Source organism: Panthera onca, chromosome D4 (genome assembly GCF_046562875.1).
Source record: "Panthera onca isolate mPanOnc1 chromosome D4, mPanOnc1 haplotype 2, whole genome shotgun sequence".
Taxonomy (NCBI): Eukaryota; Metazoa; Chordata; class Mammalia; order Carnivora; family Felidae; genus Panthera; species Panthera onca.
In genome coordinates this window covers 70,792,350-70,810,936 of record NC_138351.1, presented here as the reverse complement: position 1 = coordinate 70,810,936, position 18,587 = coordinate 70,792,350, and the positions used below count along the sequence as shown (strand labels likewise).

The 18,587-nt window shown below is 47.4% G+C and overlaps 1 protein-coding gene across 7 annotated transcripts in view; it reads left to right on the top strand.

Moving 5' to 3' along the window:
- PTPN3 (protein tyrosine phosphatase non-receptor type 3) overlaps positions 1–13,110 on the top strand; it is a 112,754-nt gene extending 99,644 nt beyond the window's left edge. For all 7 annotated transcript variants that reach the window (XM_060609068.3, XM_060609066.3, XM_078436600.2 and 4 more), the window contains 5 exons: positions 392–538; positions 5,729–5,857; positions 6,757–6,902; positions 7,419–7,554; positions 9,246–13,110. In XM_060609068.3, the coding sequence (XP_060465051.1) occupies positions 392–538; positions 5,729–5,857; positions 6,757–6,902; positions 7,419–7,554; positions 9,246–9,323 (636 nt within the window). In that variant the 3' untranslated portion in view covers positions 9,324–13,110. The remainder of the gene's footprint in view (positions 1–391; positions 539–5,728; positions 5,858–6,756; positions 6,903–7,418; positions 7,555–9,245) is intronic.
- The last annotated feature ends 5,477 nt before the right edge of the window (positions 13,111–18,587 follow it).

Genomic DNA, 18,587 nt, shown 5'->3' with positions numbered 1-18,587 from the left:
TCAAAGAAAAGTAAGTAGATTTTGATAGAAAGCCCTGTGTGGGGAAAGATTTGGGCATGAAGATTGGTATGAATGGCTGAAAATACAGATGGCCAATTTCGATATAGCAGTAAAGATCATTCAAACTCTTCTGCCGTCTTGTAGGTACATTTCTGATTATTGCCTACTGAGTGTCATGTAGCTTTATCTTAAGTAGTTAATGCTAGTATTATTGTCAAGTATCTTTCAAGGATTTTTAAAAATGGCCTTTTCTTTGATTTTTTCTTATTGGCTGTACATTGACAGAATATTCTGGTGTGATGTCCGTTACCAACTAGAAGAGTGTAAGATCCAGTTCCGTGGCCACCTTGTGGCAGTGACAGATTCTAATGTCTTAACAATCTCTTGCCAGATGGAAATTCCTGCTGCTAACCTTGTGAACAAGTACATCGCCGCTCAGGGGCCCCTGCCACATACCTGTGCACAATTTTGGCAAGTCGTCTGGGATCAGAAGTTATCACTCATTGTCATGTTGACGACTCTCACAGAGCGAGGGCGGGTAAGTGGCTTGATTTCTGATTCAAACGTGGGCATGTCACGCCGTGCTCTATGCAACATGAATTTCAGACCTGGAAAGGGTCTTAAATATCACTTGGTCCAGCCCCTACATGACCCATAAATCTCCTTTAAATACTTACTGATAGTCACCTCCAGTGTCGGGGAGCTCAGCACTCCCGTCCATTCCCTGGCCTTTCTCTGAGCTCACACAGCCCCTCCCACTCCTAGCTCAGATCCATTATAATCAGCCAGAAGGCAGTCTCCTTTGCCTCACCTCCCCTGCCCCAGAACCCGTGTGTTGACTGCACCCTCACCCACCCAGGACAAGGGCTGGTCCTGCGAAGAGCAGTGTGGGTGCTAGGCTCACAGTGGCCATAACAAGTGGGAGGCATTACAACTTCTGTCAGCTGCTGTTTGCGTTGCAGCAAAAGCCAATGCAAAAAGAAGAAAGAAGGGCTTGATTAGGAGAGTGATGGGCACCACACTGTGCTTTAGCAGAGCATGCATTTTCCATAGGAACAGATCACTGGTTATATAACAGTAGTCACTGTGCAAGGGGTACCTGTATTATACATTCTCTAACTTGTGCATACATCGAGATATCTTCATTATGAAACATTTATTCAGAAACCCATTCCAAAATCAGATATAAATTAACTTTGAGCCACCTGCTTTGAATGATCTGTGTGCTGCTTCCTCCCAGGCCTCTCTCCTTGGTACATGGTTCAGAATACCAAATTGATCCACACCGAAAATCAGAATACACAGGATTGGAATGAATAGTATGTTTGAGGACAGTCTATACTCTCAACCTGAAACAGCAAAATAAGAATTCCTACTAATTCTGCAGAGACAGCCCCAGGGATTGCAAAGGACTTGTGTGTGTGTCTCCCAGGCAGAGGGCTCCCCGCTTCTGCAAAAGCACCTCCAAGGTCCATCTTGTTAGTGTTCAGCCCTGATTTTTAAAAAATTACTCCTTACAACTAGCTGAAATCCACATGGCCTTGAACCTCCACCCCACCTGCTTCTCCCACCTGGAAGACACAGAATAAGTTACCCCTCTCCTCTATGCACTTGGCTCTTTAGGGATCTAAAAATAATGTCAGACTTGTGTTATTAAGTTCTAAGTAAATACTCTTGCCTTCTAGGCTCAGAACCCAAAGCCGGCACTTGCAAATATGTGCACACACACACTCTTTGTCTCTCTCTCATAAAAAGAGAGTTAAAGTATTAGGGGAGTGATGTTGAAGCCATCCTCAACCCAAGTTGAGACCATCCTTGGCAAAGTTTGCTTTACTGCCATGCAGCTCTGTTATTTAATCCTCTGATTCCGCCACCACACCCCACACTGTAGGCCCTGTTCTGGGCCATTTCTGCTATTTTGTAGATGACTAATGTCAACTTTATTGCCTCCCCGTCTCCACAATCTGCCAGTCCCCCCATTTGAAAGCTGAGATATATTTGTCTGCCTATTCTGTGACTTCTAGGTGCTTGAATGCTCCAGGTTTTCTCAAAATATTCATGGAGGTGCCATTCTGCTGGGTCGTAAGGTCTTTCAGGGCCATGGGGCGTGGTCTCCTCACCTGGATTGGGCTTCTCTTTCTGCTGTAAAGTTGACTCTGCCCTTTCCTGCTCTGAGGTCATTAGTGAGCCGCAACAGGCATGGTTAGCGACAGATGATCTGCTCTGGACAGGAGCCCCTTCTTCCCTTGTCCTATTTGTTCCAGCTCGGAAAGAAGGGCCCTTTCTTCCTTCCGATAGGCCTTACTTCCTCTGGCTGTTCTTACAGGTCCTGCCCCTCCTGCTCTGTCCTGATTGTGTTCCACCCACCCCCCTCTTATTCATCTACTCTGCACCTGAGCTCCTCTGAGGTCTCCCTGTGGCCCAGGGGGCTTCTCTGTTTCCCAGCCTGTCTTCCTGACTAAGCCCAGCCCAGCAGGCCCCTTTTCCTGAGTCAGCAGTCCCTTCACTATCTCTGGCCCTGGGGACTTACCCCTCTTGTTTATCAATTGTTAGAAACCTGTTCTTCTGAAATCCAGGCTACATGTTTCCTCCCTCTCCTGTTACAAACTCTCAGCTGACCCGAGCCCTTTATCCTGAGGATCCTTATCTGGTCCTCACCACCACCCACAGCTTCTCCCTGTGTATGTGCCACTTCTGATATGGATGATCTCATACCAGCTGATTCACCCCCAAAGCCTCAGTTTACTCGTATGCGAAACAGAGACACTAATAGTATCTACCTCATAGGGTTTTTTGAGGTCAAGCTAATGTCCATAAAAAGTACCATTGAGAACTAGGCACACACTGTTCAGTAGATAGTAGGCGTTAGCATCCTCCCCCCAACAGCCAGCACCAATGTGGAAACAGACTGAAGGAAGTCTAGTAACTTGCCCAGGATCACACACTTGGTTAGTGGAGCACATTATTAACCAGGATTGAAACTCAGGGTTTCCACAGACCCCTTGCTCTTTCTACTACACCCTTAGTGCTTGGAGATCCAAATAGACCTAAAATCCAAATTTGATCAAGAAGTAGAATGTCCAGTTCTGGTGAATTCGCTGGGAATCTCTGGAAACAGGTGTTTGTAGCTCTGCCTTATATGGGCTGATCACTTCAGAGGCCCTTCCCATCCGTTGTCCTGTGAGTAGGATGCTTCAGAGTCTGTAGCAGAAATTGACACCCTGTGTGGGTCTGCAGCCCGCCCGGGCAGGCTACCCAGGTATAATATGAAGCCGGCCCCCATATGCAGGGGACCGGGAGAGACTGAAGGAAGACGCAGGCTACTCTAGGTTGGTAGGTGGCAGTTTGGGGTGGCTTTTTGTTGTTGTTGTTGTTGTTGTTGTTGTTGTTAAGTTTATTGATTTTGAGAGAGAGAACATAGCAGGGGAGGGGCAGAGAGAGAGGGGAAGAGAGAATCCCGAGCAGGCTCAAACTCATGAACCATGAGATCATGACCTGAACTGAAACCAAGAGTCGGATGCTTAGGTGCTGAGATTAGGTGGCATTTTATTTTATTTTTTTTATTTTTTTAATGTTTATTTATTTTTGACAGAGAGAGAGACAGAGCATGAGCAGGGGAGGGGCAGAAAGAGAGGGAGACACAGAATCTGAAGCAGGCTCCAGGCTCTGAACTGACAGCACAGAGCCCAATGAGGGGCTCGAACTCACAGACCATGAGATCATGACCTGAGCCGAAGTCGGATGCTCAACCAACTGAGCCACCCAGGTGGCCCATAGGTGGCATTTTAAATAAGCAAGGGGAACTTACGAGGCTTGTCATAACCACAAAACAAATGGTTCCCTGCACCTTTCCACTAAATCTTAAAAGTTTATAAAGAGGGTTACCTGGGTGGCTCAGTCAATTAAGCGTCCAACTCTTGGTTTCGGCTCAGGCCATGATCTCATAGTGAGTGGGTTCAAGCCCACATCGGGCTCTGTGCTGACAGTACCAGAGCCTGCGTGGGATTCTCCCTCCCTCTCTCTCTGTCCCTCCCCCACTCGTTCTCTCTGTCTCTCTCTCTCAAAATAAATAAACTTAAAAAAAAGTTTATAAAGAGACCCTAAGTGGGCTCAGTTATGTATACAATATAGGTGTTTTCAATCCCATGTTACTATCCTAAGGCTGTGTCCTTGGAGCAGCCCCTGGGAGCAGGAAAGGCAAGCAGACCCCACTTTCCAAGGACAGGGGAGGGCGTGTGGAGCCTCTGAGTGCCCAGGTCCAGCTCACCGGCCTGTGTGGCCACGTCTTTTTGATGATGTTCCCCAACACCTGGTGAGGATGAGGCAGGTATAGGCCAGTGGGTATCGACTCTGCCTCGGCTTCTGGGGACAGGGGCCCCTTCATGTCTATGGCAGTTGGGAAATGGCCACTAACCAAAATACCCACATTTAAGGTTTACAAGTAAATTCTTAACTCCAGCTTCCCAACAGCATACTTTAATTTCAAATACTCCATGTGACGTTTGAAAATAAGAATAGAAAAGCTGTTCCAGACAAATTACGTGCATCTGTTGGTTTATAGCCCCTTTTAGCTGTACACAAATATAATTTTTATGTAAGATGTTGCAACTCTAGGCTTGGAGAAAAAAAAAATTTGAGTGAGTCAGAATTTGATGGAACTATGATGGGATGGATAGCATGGCCCTGAATTTTGCTTTGAAGCCAGAGGCAAGAGCTAAGATGGCTTCAGGGTTTAGAAGGGAGGATTAAAAGGGAGACACAGGGGGCTCGTTGAGCCTGTAGGGAAGCCGCAGCAGCCCTGAGACCTTGGGCAGGTCGCTTACCCCACGGGGGCCAGGGTTCCTCATCTGCCATCCAGGAGTGTGTCATGTCAGCTCCATGAGTCATCTGAGGGCTTAGGGGACACTGCTCAAATGTAAAGGGATGTTCATCTCAGTTTGAGAACTTCTTTCCCTGGGATTTTTGTGGAATCTCTGATCACCCTTCTTCATGTTGATGTGGGGCCCCCATAACAACAATGGTAACCTGAGCCCCCATGGTGAGCCTGGCACTTCCCACCATTCCCTCTGACCTCTGTCACCGTCTGGGAGGCAGGTGCTGTCCCTGTCTGTCAGGCAAGGACTGCAAATCCGAGAGGTTGGGTAGCAGGTTCAAAGTCAAGTGGCTAACAGAAGATAAAATGAGTCCAGTGGAGTTCTGACTTCCATCTGTGTGCTCTTAACCTCTGTGCCATGAGGCCTTCCTTCTACTCATGTGGGTAGGGGAGAGATGGTGAAGGAGGGTGAGGTGGAAGGGGGGTGGTGTGGAGAGCAGAGAAGGGGCCTGAACGCCTGGAGTGGGCTTGATGGGGAATGGGAAAGGATGAGAGGGAGAGGCCGCTCCTAGGTCAAGGCACTGTGTCTGAGGCCTCTCCTGTTCTTCCAGCAAGTGGACCCTGGTGACGAAGAGGGTGAGCTCTGTACTCCTCCTCCGGGCTCCAGCTCCAGGCTGGCTTGAGAGCTGTGGCCTCGGCCCTTGCAGGCTGACCCCCACCCTACTCTCCAGGAGAGGAGGGGACACTCCTCTGGGAACAGGGAACAGACCCAGAGCACATTGGCTTTGCAGCTCTCAGAGTACCTGGTGTGAGTGAGAGGGCTCCGGTCAGACGCCCACCTGTCCATCCAGGTAACAGCTCATGTGCACCACCCCCACAGCGGAGGTTAGCTCACACCCAGGGGTTTTCTTGTAGACCAAATGTCACCAGTACTGGCCTGATCCTCCCGACGTCATGGAACACGGCAACTTTCACATCCGATGTCAGTCAGAGGACTGCACCATCGCTTATGTGTTCCGAGAAATGCTGGTCACCAACACCGAGGTGAGCGGTGTCCCTTCAGTGAGTGGTCCGGGGGAGGGTGCAGCTTCAAGGCAGGTGCTAAACCAGATCCACTGGGGGCCTGCACAGGGCAGTGCTTCCAGGTCTGTTCTACGTTCACTCCCGGTGAGCATTTGGGTAAACGCTTGTGAAAGAACCAGCGCCCTTGTTCACAGCACCACTGTTCACACTAGACAGCAGTGAGAACGCCCAAGTGCCCCGGGACGGATAAATGGATAGACAAGATGTGGTATATTTGCAGAGTGGAGCGCTATTCAGCTTTTAAAAGGAGGGAAATTCTGATGCATGTTATAGCAGTGCTGAACCTTGAAAGACCTTATACTAGGTCAAGTAAGCCAGTCACAAGAGGAAAGTATTATGTGACTGTATAGAGTCCCTGGGCTAGTCACAATCAGACAGAAAGAGGTGGGGTGATTAGCTGGGGGTGGGGGGAATGAAGAGTTACTGCTTCATGGGTACAGAGTTTCCACTTGGGAAGATGAAAAAATCCAGGTAATAGCAGTGATCGTTGCACAACCCTGGGAATGTACTTAATGCCACTGAACTATATACACTTAATGGTTAAAATGGTAAACTTCGTGTCACATGTATTTTACCCTCTTGAAAAAAGAAAAAGCCAGTGTGTGTGGCCCTGATGGCAAGTACCATAGGAGTGAGTGGGAAGAAATCTCAGTGGACAGAAGGAAGCAGTCCTGACAGGGTGGCCCGAGCTGTGTCCTGGAGGGGGCAGCAGGAGTTTCCAGGGGCCACCGCAGGGCTGCGCGCAGTGGGCGAAAGGGCGTCAGGAGACAGGACCGCTGAGCTGAGGCTGAGGCTGGGGCCAGACTCAAGCTGCCCACTTGCTGGCTTGGCTCACCGCGGCCACCCTGCATCTTCCACAGACCGGGGAAGAGCACACTGTGACACATCTCCAGTATGTCGCGTGGCCTGACCACGGCGTTCCTGATGACTCTTCGGACTTTCTGGAATTTGTAAACTACGTGAGGTCCCTGAGAGTGGATGGTGAACCGGTGTTAGTTCACTGCAGGTACTGTGGCTTCCAGGTTTACTTTGGTTTGGTTTTTAAATACACATATTCCGTAGGGAAAGACCTGAGGAAACTTGGCAGAGATCACCCTAAATCCCACGAGACTCTATGCTTTTACTAGAAGGCTCTGCTCATTTCTTCTTCGCTGTTTCAAAAGATTGGGAATTTTATGAAAGCATAAACCTCTGATTGTAGAACTGAAGAAGCCCACTCCCCCCCTCCGCTCTCCCTGTGTCCTTGAGTTGCTGACCTTCACAATAGATGTGAACAAGAGGAGGGTGCAGCCCTTAAAGGTGGGTTTCTTTTCATTGGTGTTTAAGCCCCTGGCCTCAGAATATATGAGGAGAGGCCTTTTCAGCCTGTTGGAGAGCACACCCTGAATGTGTGTTTTGTATTCCCGAAGGTCAGGGGAGGAGAGCTCTGTCTGAGTAAACGTGGGAACTGGCTAGGCATTAAGCTGGGCCGTGCAGAAATACTGCCTGAGCAAATCCCAGGTCTCTGCTTCTGTCCCCCCAGTGCTGGCATAGGTCGTACTGGTGTGTTGGTCACCATGGAAACAGCCATGTGCCTAACTGAGAGAAACCTGCCCGTTTACCCACTGGACATCGTCCGGAAAATGCGAGACCAGCGTGCCATGATGGTGCAGACATCAGTGAGTGGAAATCCATTGATAAAAGTCATAACGATGGCCCACGCTTTCTGAGCACTTGCCCTGGGCCAGGCCTGTGTGAAGGGCTTTGCAGGTTAAGAGACCAAGGCTCAAGGGCACCGCAGTGCTTGCCCAAGGTCACAAAACTTGTCAGGGGCTGAGCGACTCCAAAGCCCACCCCATCTGACCTCTGTCTCTCACTGTCCGTCCCTTTCACTGCGTCTGTGCTGTGTTTCCAGCCAGCCATGTGGCCAGGGTGCAGCCCAGGTTGCATTCTACATGGTCAAGCCGCTGGCCCATCATTTATCCCTCAGAAGCAAACAGAGTCACCTGAGGGTTTTACTCCACCTATCCGTGTACAGGTGAGCCTTTTGGCTCAGTGGACGTTTCACATGGCCCTACTGTCTCCTCCTTGGGCTATCTCCCATGTCTGCCACGTCTGGGTAAGTGGCACTGCAAGTGTCCTCAAGAGGAAGCCTGTGGTTTTTCCCCAGAAGCACAAGAGGGGCCGGGCGGGTGATGTAGAAAAATGAGCATGATTCAGGCCCCTCCACATACTGGGTGACCTTAGATAATCACTTAGCTTCTCTCCAAGCCTCCATTTCCCCATCTGCAAAATGGGGACCATCCCACATTCATTTAGATAATTGCACACACCAAAGAGACCCAGACTTGTATGTAGTAGGAAGACTGAATTAGTTATAAATCTCAGCAGTAATGGGGGAAGTCCAAGGGTAAGAACTTGCTGGAAGACCATCAAAGCTGACTTTGAAAAGTCAAGGAAGGCTTTCTGGAGGAGTGGCCTCTAAGGCAAAACCCCCCCAGATGAATGAGGTGGCGTAAGCAAAGAAAAGAGTGGGAAGTCCACCATGCAGCCAGCTCCGTGTCCTCAAAGGCTCAGGGACAGAGTTTATGAGATTTCTCTAATGATCGGGACCTCTTGTTTTATATTAGACTCAGGAAATTCAATTAAGAGGGAAAAAACCGGGTTATTAAGAATATTGTTCTCTGCCCCGCTGCGTGGTATGGAAGACCTCATTGCCGGTTAAAAATTTTGACAGTGCATCTTCTTGGTAGATTTGCCTAGCTGGTGAAGAAGCACAGTCTCAATGCTTTCTTTCACCCCGCACACTTCACTAAATGAGTTTCTCGGGCGTTTCTTAATATAAAGGACCGTATCCCACAGAGCAGCTTTAGTGGCTCTCTTTTTTTTTTTTTTAAAGACAAAATCCAGACTCCTTCACCTTACCCTGCACAACCAGGTCCCAGCCACCAGTGCAGCCTCTCCGTCCGTGCCCAGGTGTTCCGGGCAGGGGCTCCGAGCCCGACAGTGCCACTCAGAATGGGCCATCGGAGTCTCCACATTTGAGTGTACTGTACAGTAGAATGGCCACCCCACAGTGACTTCACCCCTTCCCTGGCTCCTCCAGGCCACCGGCCCCTCCCTCTGCTGTGGTTTCCATGACACTCTCCCCACCGCTCTCTGGGAGCAGCCCCCAGCCCTCACGTAGGAATCATGGCTTCACGGGTGTGCCTTCACGGTGTTTCCCTGGCACGTAGCACAGGGTCTGGCCTGGCCCGGAGCTGGAGGTCAGAGAGTATTTATGAGCAACGTAAAAGAGTACACAGAGATGTTGTAGGAGGCAGAGTTTATGGAACTGTGGCTGGACTGACACCTTTCTTTTCTCTTCCAGAGCCAGTACAAGTTTGTATGTGAAGCGATTCTTCGTGTTTATGAAGAAGGCTTAGTCCAAATGCTGGATCCCAGTTAAGACAACTGTGAAATGTTCATTCCTCTTTCCCAGGGGCATCCTCCTTAAGGACAGACCTTCTCTTTGGAAGCAGCAAGAGGAATTTGTAGGCTGTGGGGAAGGAATGAGCACATTTGAACCCAGGCACTTTAAAGTTCTATAGAAGAGGTATCGTGTACATAGGAACTGTGTAGATACGCATGCGGTTGCAGCGTCAGTTAGGCCCGTTATTCCTCAGAGAGAAGTAAGCAAATGCAGATCTCAGTTTGGGGCCTGTCCTATTGCCTTCCTCCCTAGACATCACTGTGTTCCTGTAAACCATCCTTGGGCAATTGAGAGGGGACGCCAGCAATGCTCTTGACTGCCCAGAAACAAGATGGTGTGGCTATTTAGAGTTGCTTGGATGTTTTGTGTGTATATGTTTATTGGACTCTAAGGGCTGAGCTTTCTGTCCTTCTAGATGGAGCTGGAACCATTAGCATTCCCCTGCCCCCTGCTAAGGAAACCCTGATGAATGTACTAAATGGCAGGGTGGTGGGATTTCAGGCTGAAGGAGCGGGCAGTACCTTTTCTGGCCTCCCTTCCTCTGTCCCATCTCCCTGCCACGTCCCATATTCATGTTTCTGAGAATCCCGTCTAAGATGCCCCGTTTCCTCCCTGCATTACTGACCCTAGTCAGGTGCTCACGCGGTGCCTGGACCGGATTAGTCATGCAGCCTCGGGTGAGTTTTCAGTGGAGACTCTGAGCATGAGGACTCCCGCTGCATCCTGTCGTCTGTGCGTTAGTTCTAGGAGGAAGTGCTCTTCGCCTCTGCTTGCCTCTTGCTGTACATGCAGAACCCGAGACTGGAATTATCGACTACTGAATCTACTACATGGATTGCTGCTACTTCAAGCTATGTTACACTTGAAACATTAAGATTTTCCTGAGGGGAGATGGGATATCATCTAAATGTTCAGAATCGTTGGCCCTGCTGAGGAAAGATCTAGTCATGGAACCATGGGAAACCCAGCTTCTAGAGGGTTGTCCGTGGATGTGTGTGGATGTGTGTGTGTGCGCGCCCATGGTAAGTGTTTCTCAGGACTCCTAACTTGATTCAAATTACAGTTGAGTTTATATAAAGAATGAGTCTCTGTATAGAAGAACAAATGTGTGCATTCACCCTCAGTTACAATGGTCTCCATTTCATTTCAAAGGAGAGGATCAGGCTATCTGAATATAAACACAATTTGATGTTAATTTATTCTAAGTACACCCTGATTTTGATTGTCCTAAAGAATTCTGCCTTTGTTCATACTGTGTTAAATTTTTAAAAAATTTGTGACAGGACTGTAGCAAATTATTATTTAAGGAAAATAAATTACGTAAAAATTTTAATGTGGTATTTTTAAATAGCGGTTTTTATGTACCCTGAAGGACAAGGAAGCTAAGCCAGTTTCTTAATGGGATTTACAGAAAAAGGATGCTTTCATATCATAGTGCACAGAAGTGAAGCCATTTTGATGTTTAACAAACTCTGGACCAATTGAGTAGTTTCCTGGATGCAAGAGGGATAAAGACCCATATGATGGGAGCCGGGTTTCTAAAGGTTCTTTATCTCCAGACTTAGCATATTTAATTGCATACTTCCCTCTTTCCCCCACCAATATTTTACTGCCAAACGGCAGGGGTGGGAGGGAGGCGTCACACGGTGCCATCGCCCGCTACTGTGAAACAGGAGACCACCTAAGCCCGATCCTTGTCAGATTCATGCTAAGCCAGCAGAATGAGTCAGGAGAGGTTGGAATTATGCAGTTGGAGATTTGGTTCCCGGTCCCACTCATCAACAACTAGCTCTTGGCCTGGTCACTTAAGAGTGCTACCTCCCTTTCCTCTATTTCCTGTAATTACAGCGTCCTGTAAAATAGGAGAAATAATGCTGAGGCTATGGGTTGAATACGAGGATTGAATAAAACGCTATCAGCGTGAGTTTTCATCAGCTGGAATCTCTCTGACACTGCTGCAGATGCATTACTTGGAAGAGTTAACTGACCAGTGATTAGCCCCAAAACCCATGAAATAGAAGTAGAATTGTATGGATTTTTCTAAGAGAACGTTTCTTGGGCTGAGAACAAAAGCACAAAGGAATATCCTCATACCAGTGCCTTCTTTCAATCTGGACTCAGAAAAAATTCTACCAGTTAAGTCCCAAAAAAGAGGGGAAGGTGGAAAGCTGAGCTAAATTTAAATGCCATCAGGATGTTTAGCAAATCATTGCCATTTGATACAAATGCATCATCCCCCTGTGTGCAAGAAGCTTGAGGAGTCTAAATGTGTTTGGAGAGTTGTGTTTTACTTCTTTTAAGCAAATTATTTAATATAGTTGCAGGAAGGCTGTCATTACTGTACATAAATTTCAAAAAAGTTTACCAGAGGTTGCAACTAGCCTTTTTCTGCCACCGTGCAGGCCAGAAGTTCAGACCCAGCAGATGTTACTCAGAACAGAATTTATGAAATACTGGAGAAGAACAGGACAAGAGAATTATCTAAAAGGGCAAAATATACGAGTAAAAATTACTACAGATACAACCAATTAAATTCTGTACCTCAGCATTCCTGCTGCAATACTTTACACATTTAAACAATTACACTGAAGCCTTTTTTGGTCCTAATTTTGCCTAGGAAATTTGGCTGGATGTGAACAAAGAGGACATTTTACATTTGTGTTTTGTTCTCTGGAAGATCTGATCAGATCCACTCATGTGCTGACTTAGGATGGGACATCCCTCCCGTGTCACTCTATAGCACCTACACTTGGTGTTTTGACTTCCGGCGGGGGGGGGTGGGGTGGGGGGGGGAGATTGAACTCGATTTGGCTAGGGGAGGTCAAGTTGGGGGGTGTTATATCACCAACATGTGCTGGTCCATAATTCCTACCACAGTAATTTATATTTAAAAATGTTTTTGATTAAGTTTTTTATTTTAATTCCAGGTAGTTAACACTAAAAATGCTTTTATTTAGATTAGTGTAGATGCTGTTTCTTTTATGTTGCTACCTGATATTTTTGTTGTTGTTGTTCCTCAGAAATTACCATTTGAGTGCGAGAGAAAGAAAGAAAGAAAGAAAGAAAAAAAGGAAAGAAAGAAAGAAAGAAAGAAAGAAAGAAAGAAAAAAAGGAAAGAAAGAAAGAAAGAAAGAGAAAGAAATTATCATTTGAGTGAAATCAACAGCCCTTTTCATCCTTCAGAGGCAACAAAGAGGTGGCCCCAATAGGGAAGGCTCATTCGCATCTAGACCTAGATTTGGGTGACTTGGGTGACTCGGACCTCAATTTCCTTATGTGTAAAAAAGAGGAATTTGGGCTGCACTAAATGAGTTCTTTGGTTCTTTCAACGTTTACCATTCTGGGAGTCTGTATTGCAGAGAATGGAAATTAGCCCTAAATCAAAGCCATATAGCTCCTGGAGAGAAATGTGTCACATTTCCATGACTTGTCTCCAAGAGATTGTCCCTAACCTTGGCAGGGTTGAATGCCAAGACAAGGATTGCCACTGTCCGGTTCTTGCCATTCTGCGCTGAGATCAGAATCGTAAAGATGGCAAAGACTGACCTCAGCCCGCCTCTGAGGAGTCTGATGGCTGACTGTCTGCCATCTTTGTAACCCACATTCTGTTTGCAGCAATGAAAAGATCGGTGTTATGTAGTTTCGAAAAGTATCTTAATGAGCAATATTTTTTTTTCTGTAAATTCGGGATGTTTTTCATTCTGACCTGTCAGCGACGCTACTGAAAAAGTTTGATCAATATAAAAACATTCAAGCTATGCAACACTGTGTGTCGAGATTTTTTTTATTCTAATCATCGTCTTGATTTCTGAAAGGGTTTTATTATGCTTGCGTTCTGTTTGTTTGCTTTTTAGTAAATATTAACTCTCTTGGAGGAGCGTGCTCTCCGCCCATCCCTACCTTCCCTCTCGTCAGGAGCATGGCCGTGCAGAGTACCTGCTTCTGTCTTGACCTTGTGTGGCTAATTCTAAATTTGAATTGGGTTCGGCTGTCATGACAACAGCAGCTTACACAAAGAAGTTTCAGTACTTTCTATCACGCAGGGCTGCCAGATAGAGGCTCCGTGGCTCCGTGATCCCCAGAACCCAGGTTCCTTCCAGCTTGGTTCTCTGCCAACCCCAGTATGCAGCTTTAACGCTGAGGTCCATGAAGATGGCTCCAGCCAGCAGGATAGAGGAAAGGGAAAGGAGAAAGCAAAACCCCTTCCCTCAGGTTGTGCCATCTGGTTGTTGTGCATCCCATTGAACAGAACTTAGGGACAGGGCTACACCTACTGCAAGGGAGTCTAGGAAAGGTTTTTATTCCAAGAAACCATGTGCCTAAAAATTCAGGAGTTCTGTTTCCGAGAAGGAAAGAATGGGTTTGCGGGATAATTAATGATCTCCGCCATTGCTCAACCCTTTGCTCACCTTTCTTACCCCTCACATAGAGCCCGTTCCTCCTCTCTCCAAGGTAGACAACCCAAGTCCCAGCCACTTGTGGCATGAAGTTCAACCTAAGATCACCTTTGGGTGATCTGTGGGCTTCCCCATCATCTCTGGGTGGCTTCCTGTCTAATCACCCGTAAACTCAAGACAAGTGATCTCCCAACGCCCCCCATCAACAGTAAAGTAGAAACAGGAAAACAGTCATTGAAAAGTCATTCATAAGAGGGAAGTATAGGAAACAATGCTCCAAGCAGTTTTCCGAGCCCGCTGCACAGGAAGAGTGAAGACGCTTCTGGCAGGCCAGTAAGTCCCTTGGATAGCTGCCTGACCTCCTTGTCTGTGGACCTCCATGGCCACATCCAAGGTGGGACTGCACGGGCAGCCTTCTTGAGGACAGCACAGCTTTTGTAGCCTGCTTACTCCTGGGGCAGTTTTGAGGGAGGTCCCCAGGCTTGTGGTTTCTTTGCCAGTAGAATTCCAGCAAGTACCCACAGCTGAAGGTCTGGTCTAGAATGATGTTCTGTGTTTTGCTCATGCCTCTTAACTTAAAGGTGGCTACCTTGAAGCCACCAGAAAGGGAAGCTTGGATGGGAAGACGAGACGGTTCATCTGACCTTTGGAGCTGCCTCATGCACATTTTCTGGCAAAGAAGTCTTGAAGATGGCTTGCTGCCCCCAGCCTTATCGCCTAAGGCCACTGCTTTGAGTAGCTGCAGTTTGAAGAACAGAAGCAGTTAGCATTTTCTCTACTCCAAGACCTTAATCAGTTTTGAGCTCAGGCTACAGACTGCCTTCCTTAGCAAAGCAAGGCTCCCTTCCATCTCTGCTACGGTGCCCTGGCTCCAGCCCCAGTGCATCTCACTTCTATGGGCCTTTGTGAAAAGCAACAAGGAGCAACAGTCACCCTTTTGGTCCCCTCCCGCCATTTCCTCCATTGTGGCCTTGGTCAGCACGTGGTCCCTCCTCCAAAGTACTGCAGACGACACTCATCAAAGTGACACGTTAGTCACTATCTAAAAGGCAATTATCTGTCCTTGCCCTCTGCTGGCCTGCCAATTCCACTAAGCCAGTGCCACATTTTGGATGTTATTTGCAGCATGCCACTTTCAAGGATCAAATTCTGAATCCAAAAACCAAAGGAAAGTTGGCTGGGGAAAGATGGAAGTTTGTTTCGCTTCCAGGTAAACACAGGAGTCCAGAACTCATGGTGTGGCTGCATGGTTATCGTGATCTGTGCCCTTCCAGTCTGGTTGCTCCACTAGCCTCAACGTATACCTTCCACCTCACGGTCCAAGATGGCTGCTCCAGCTACAGCCATCGCATCCACATTTCAGCTGGCAAGAAAGAGGAAAATGGTGGGGAAAAATGCCTTTTGCCCTTGAGGATAATTCGTAAAAGTTGCATAGACTACTCTGACTTAAAAACGGTTGGCCAGAACTTAATTATATGGGTACACCTAGCTGCAAGTGAGGTTAGGAAATGTAGTCTTTCTTCTGGCTGGCACTCTACCCAGCCAAAATTCAGAGTCGTATTATTGAGGATTGTTAGGGCACAATTAGCAGCCTCCCCTGCGATTCCTTGACTCTAGAGCCACTGAAGGACTGATTTATGAGGAGTTACCCTGCTCAAGACCCAGCACACGGGAACAAATGCAATGATGTCATTTAAGCAAGACCGATCCACCAACGGGAAATACAGCACTCACTTGCTGACAAGGTCAGCACCTATCTGTTACATATACAAATCATTTGAATAACAGTAGGCTGGTAACACAAACTTAGCCTCTTTTCTAGAAACCCCAGAGCCCTACTCATTCCCCACCCCCAAATTACCCAGGCCAGTCTTCATCTATGGCCACCCTTGTATCCATTACTTGTCGGCCCCTAAACCCCTGGATTCCTCGTGTGTTCAAGGAACACTCTGGGATTTCTCCCGAGGTTGCCCCCAGGGCTTCCAATATCCTCATCCAAACAATAAAGGAGACAGGAAAGACAGTGGGGATGCGGTGGCAGAGGTCAGGGAAGATATGGTGGCAGTGAGGACAAGGTAAGTGGTCGCAGCCCCCACATCTATCAGAGGAAGAAGGGAGGACTCCATAACTGATGGGTGTGCAGAGGGAGGAGCCCGGGACTGGCCAGTTTCTAGTTTGGGCAACTGGCTGGGTGTGAGTCCACAAGCCAGGAGGACCAGGTGTAGGGCAAAGAATGAGATTGTTCTTTGGGTCTGAAGTCCAACGTTAGGGACATATGTAGCCAGTCTGAGGAGCATCACGCAGCCACGTCTAAATGCGAAAGTTTGGGGCTCCTGGGTGGCTCAGTCAGTTAAGTGTCCGACTTCAGCTTAGGTTATGATCTCATAGTTCGTGGGTTTGAGCCCCGCATCGGGCTCTGTGCTGAACCCTTGCTCAGAGCCTGGAGCCTGCTTCGGATTCTGTGTCTCCTTCGCTCTCCGCCCCTCCCCTGCTCAGGCTCTCACTCTGTGTCTCAAAAATAAATAAATGTAATTTTTTAAAAATTTTTTAGGGGCGCCTGGGTGGCTCAGTCAGTTGGGCGGTCAACTATGGCTCAGGTCATGATCTCGTGGTCTGTGAGTTTGAGCCCCACATCGGGCTCTGTGCTGACAGCTCAGAGACTGGAGCCTGCTTCCGATTCTGTGCCTCCCTCTCTCTCTGCCCCTTCCCTGCTTGGTCTCTCTCTCTCTCTCTCTCTCTCTCTCTCTCAAAAATAATAAACATTAAAAAAATTTTTTTAAATAAATGCGCAAGTTTATTCTTAAAAATGATGTAGGCACTGCTGGGTTCCGAGCACCCCAATCAGCCACAGGAGATGCCTTTTCTTTTGTGCTACTCTTATTTAATTGTTAATCCATTCAAATCCTCTCTGTAATGAAACCCAGTTATTAAAATAGCCTATCTGGGGTGAATATGCACTTGTCATAGACTTGTCAGGCTGCAATCACAAAATGCAGTATAAACAAGTAAAGGAAAAAAAGAGAAGGGAGAAGAAAATTTAGGTAAAATACTTACAAATATTCGCCATACAGGAAGGAAAAGTACAACAGAACTATGTGGCATGAAGGGGCATTGCCCAGGAGAGGAGTGCTGTATGGACTCTGTCCAGAGTGTGAGGTCACTGTGACCTAGGCCTCTGGGCTCCAGCAAGGAACTTGGCTCTCAGATTTCACAGAGCCCAGGCACACGGCTTCGGTTGTGGTGAGAGACCTACCTGGCAAAGGCCACAGGTGTGTAAGTGAGAACAGTCCTGATAGTAATCAAGGCCTGTAAGTCAAGTTTCTAAACAGAAGACGTGCTATTTATAAACCAACCATCAAAACTCAGAAAATTGAAACAGAAACAACTGAGAAATGCTTAGAAACATTCTGAGATAAATGTTCAAGTCGGAATCATGCGGCGGTCTCTCCTTTCTTATTGCAAATCTGGGTTGTCCTCAATAAGGCAGAGCTTGTAGGGATTCTGTTTGTCTTTTGTAGGCATTGTCCAGAAGCACAGGAGCCCAGGAGGCCCGAGAGCCGCCCCCTTCCCCGCGGACCAGCCCTGCCCCCAACCTCCTCCGTGTCTTACGCTCCTTAAGTAAACTGGCCTCAGGCAAGTCCTCTCCCACAAAAGCTTTATCACCATCTTTCTGCCTCCCTCATCCCAGGTAAGGCTCTCCTGTCTTTCCTTCATACCATCAAGACTGAAATTGATGTTCGTAGCAGGATTCTTCACAATGGACAGAGCGTGGAAACCAGCCAAATGTTGGTGAGCCGACGAGTGGAGAAACAGAACGTGGTCTGTCCACACGGCGGAATATTATCTGGGCACGAATAGGAATGAAGTGCTGACACACGCTCCACTGTGGGAGAACTTTGAAAACATGCTAAGTGAGTGAAGCCAGACACGAAAAGTCACATAACGTATGATTCTGTTTACAGGAGTCATCCAGAAAAGGAGAATTCACAAAGACAGAAAGGAGTTCCGAAGTAAATCCCAGCCGGGGGCTGGGAGGAAGGAGGACGGGGAGAGGCAACTAATGAATGTGGGGTACCTTTAGTGTGGCCCTCTGATGGCTGGGAATACACCCCTCGCTGGTGGGTTAGTCCCTGGTTATGCTTACCTTACCTCCCTGCTGGAGACCGTCCCAGCAAACAGTGATAAGTAGGTGTCATAAATGCCTGTTAAATGAATACCCACCAGTCCTCTTTCCCTTACATTGCTGATCTCAGGTGGGATCCTGCTCTCCCGAACACTCAGCCTTTTTCGTGTTTCTTAACACCCCTACACCCTCATCCCCATGGCAAGAAGTTTTTAAGGGAGCTGGGGACAGGGAGAGATGAAAGAGATTTCTAGATCTGACTACATAAAAATTCAGGATACCATGGGGGCATCTGGGTGGCTCAGTCGATTAGGTATCCGGCTTTTGATTTTGGCTCAGGTCACGAGCTCACAGTTTGTGGGTTCAAGACCCACGTCAGGCTTTGCACTCCACAGTGTGGAGCCTACTTGAAATTCTCTCTCTCCTTCTCTCTCTGCTCCTCTCCTGCTTGTGTATGTGCTCTCTCTCTCTCTCTCTCTCATTCTCTCAAAACAAATAAATACATTTAAAAAAATCAGGACACCATAAACACAAGAAAAAGGCAATCAATAAACTGAGAAAAATATTTGTAACAAATACGACAAAATTTTCAAATAAGAGATGCCATTTTTAGCTTAACTTGGCAAAACGAAAAGTCATGTTTTTAAGCATATTTAATGACAATTTTAGGGAAAATATTTGAACTGAGAAAAGCCTAGAAAGAAAGTCAACATTTTAGTA